General features: G+C 34.7%; 1 protein-coding gene across 1 annotated transcript in view; it reads right to left on the reverse strand.

Moving 5' to 3' along the window:
• LOC131968016 (ras-related protein Rab-11B-like) overlaps nt 1-2,358 on the reverse strand; it is a gene marked incomplete at its 3' end in the record, with an annotated part of 4,036 nt that extends 1,678 nt beyond the window's left edge. The window contains exon 1 of the mRNA XM_059328764.1: nt 2,219-2,358. Within this exon, the coding sequence (XP_059184747.1) occupies nt 2,219-2,258 (40 nt within the window). The remainder of the gene's footprint in view (nt 1-2,218) is intronic.
• Nucleotides 2,359-2,604: the final 246 nt, after the last annotated feature.

Here is a 2,604-nt window from a genome sequence, read left to right on the forward strand (position 1 = left end):
AACAATCCTAACATAGAAAGGAAATGTAAAAACAGGCATTACCGCCGAAGTTTGAACTTTTGGACATTAGCTGAACGGATCATTTGTTATGAAAGTTTCCATTAGAAAAATTAACCAAAATATAGCTTAAAATTGTGATATTTCAGTCACTGTATTTTACATGTCTCATTTAAAATGTTGTCAAAAAATAAACTGTTTGAAATAACAAGATCGTGTTAAAAACATTAAATTCTGCTCCTCAGCAACACTGTAAAGCCATGATTGATAATCGCTAAGATGAACAGTCAGTCATGTGACAAATATTCACAGAAAATCCATTTTCAGGACAGGAGATGTTGTAAGTAAAGGTTGTAAAAATGCCCCCCCCCAGATTGATGACACTTTTTAGAAAAGTGTTGTCTAAATAAATTCCATTATTCCATTTTATTCCAATTCTTTAAAATGACTTATCAGAGAAATGTAACATCTTTTTTCTATTTTATCTCATTATAACGGTTTTATTCTGCACAAAAAGAGTTGAGCTGTTCACACGTTAAGCCATGATTGTGCTTGTTCCATAGAGGTTCAAGATTTATGTAATGCAAAAATCTGTGAGTAAAATGTGAAAATAGTTGTTTCTTATTCAGAAAAATATAGATAGCAAGGTCAACAACATGTTATCAGGAAAGTGAACTCCAAGGTGTAAAAGGACCATGTAACTAGTGTTAGAATAATCTGTTATTCTGTCTCTTTGTTTGTCTCTGTGAATGGGGATCACTATCTGATTGACTAGGTCACTATCTATGCATGCGTAATTCACTAACTACTGTGTGTCTGCCCTCTCTCTATGCATTTATATAATCATGTAAGGTGCTTTTGATACAATGATCATGTGCTACTACTACGACTACTCTAGATACATTTAATTTATCTGCTGAAACTTTGTGTCCTATTTAGAGTAAGATTCTATAACCACAAAAAATATATATTTTATGTTTTATATTTTATATAGACATTGCAAAATCTGTGTCTCCAATAATATCTCTGCAAGTCATAACAAGGGCGGAGTTTATGTTCTGAAAGATTTGTTAACAGGTCAGGTCACAGACATGGGCTGAGCTGAAAGCTGTCATCTCTGCTTGGTGACATGTCATGTCCAGATATTGATTAAAACTGACAAATCAGCGGTTCGAGAGGAACGCATCTTCTGGTAGAGATCAACCTACATTCTTAGTAAAACATTGCTAGGCTATAAAACTGGGTTCAAGGGAAAGTAGACTGGTCCAACCTCCATGAACTGACCAGCCTAATGTGATGTCAGGGACGTGTAGATTGAACCCAGAGACTCTGTAAACTGCACATTTCTTGACGTATTGTAATAATGAAGTTAAACTGAGAACTTGGACGTCTCGGCGCAGAGAAATAGGATTTACTGCTGGAGTCAGATAATTTAATTTTAAAGGTTTCCTCGATGCATTTCTCAACATTAGTGACTCAGGTCAAATTTATAAGTGTTTGGGATGTAAGTATGCCCTTTTCTGTGAAATTAGTTGTTGGGAAAGTACCTATATACCTGAAGAAGCTACTCATCAAAACACCAAAGCCATACAGGAGTTTCCTCTTCCATTCATATTATTATTATCATTATTATATTATAGGTTAGTTTCCTCTTCCTCCAATTCATATTATTATTATTATTATTATTATTATTATGGGTTAGTTTCCTCCCTCAGGCTACAGGTTTATAAACAGCAAACATACCACAACGTGGTATGTTTGCTTTTAATTACATTTATCTAAGACTGTCTTATGAAAATACACCGCTGTTGGTGAAGTTAAAGTGTGTCTATAGGTAAGTACGACATCTCTTCGAGGAAAATACGTGAATTATTGCACCAGTATTAGCTCCACCCGGTTGGCTAGCTGCTAGCTTGGGGGGCTAACTCAACATAAATACGCCCTACTTTCTGTCAAATGAATGTAACGGTAGCAAAACAAATCATTAGTGACAAGCCTAGACACATATAACACATCCCAAGTAAAAGTGAATAATTACAAATATAAGTCTGAAGAAAAATAGCTATTAAAAACAACAGTCTGGCTAGCCACAGTTAGCTGCAACCAACAGCTGATATTAAAACTGACCACTGACGTTAGCACGCATGCTAATACCAGCCAGGATAGTTTTCCGGCTAAATAACAAACAAGGTTGTTTCTGAGCAGTTTCTGTTCCGTTTACCTTTAAACAAGAAGTCGTACTCGTCGTCTCTGTTCCCCATTGTTTGCTACAGTCACTATCTGTGAGACTGCGGTGATGACAGAAAGTATTTCCCTGCCCTGATCAGGCTGCTGCGCCAAGATGACAGCACACAATGCGCACATTGCGCAGGAAGATTTTTTTTTTTGTCTTTATTGACAATTAAGAAACATTACAAACATGAGGTCAGACAAAAAGAGATTACAAGAAACAAATGTCATTAAACAAAGAACTTATCAAGAGAATTAGTAGTTATTATTATTAATACTAATAATAATAATAATAATAATAAAGTCTGTGCATTCACTGATAATGATAAAATATATATAGTTATTAGAAATTAAGAAGAAGAAGATTACTTTATTATT

The sequence above is a fragment of the Centropristis striata genome, unplaced genomic scaffold (genome assembly GCF_030273125.1).
Source record: "Centropristis striata isolate RG_2023a ecotype Rhode Island unplaced genomic scaffold, C.striata_1.0 Scaffold_36, whole genome shotgun sequence".
In the NCBI taxonomy this organism is placed as follows: domain Eukaryota; kingdom Metazoa; phylum Chordata; class Actinopteri; order Perciformes; family Serranidae; genus Centropristis; species Centropristis striata.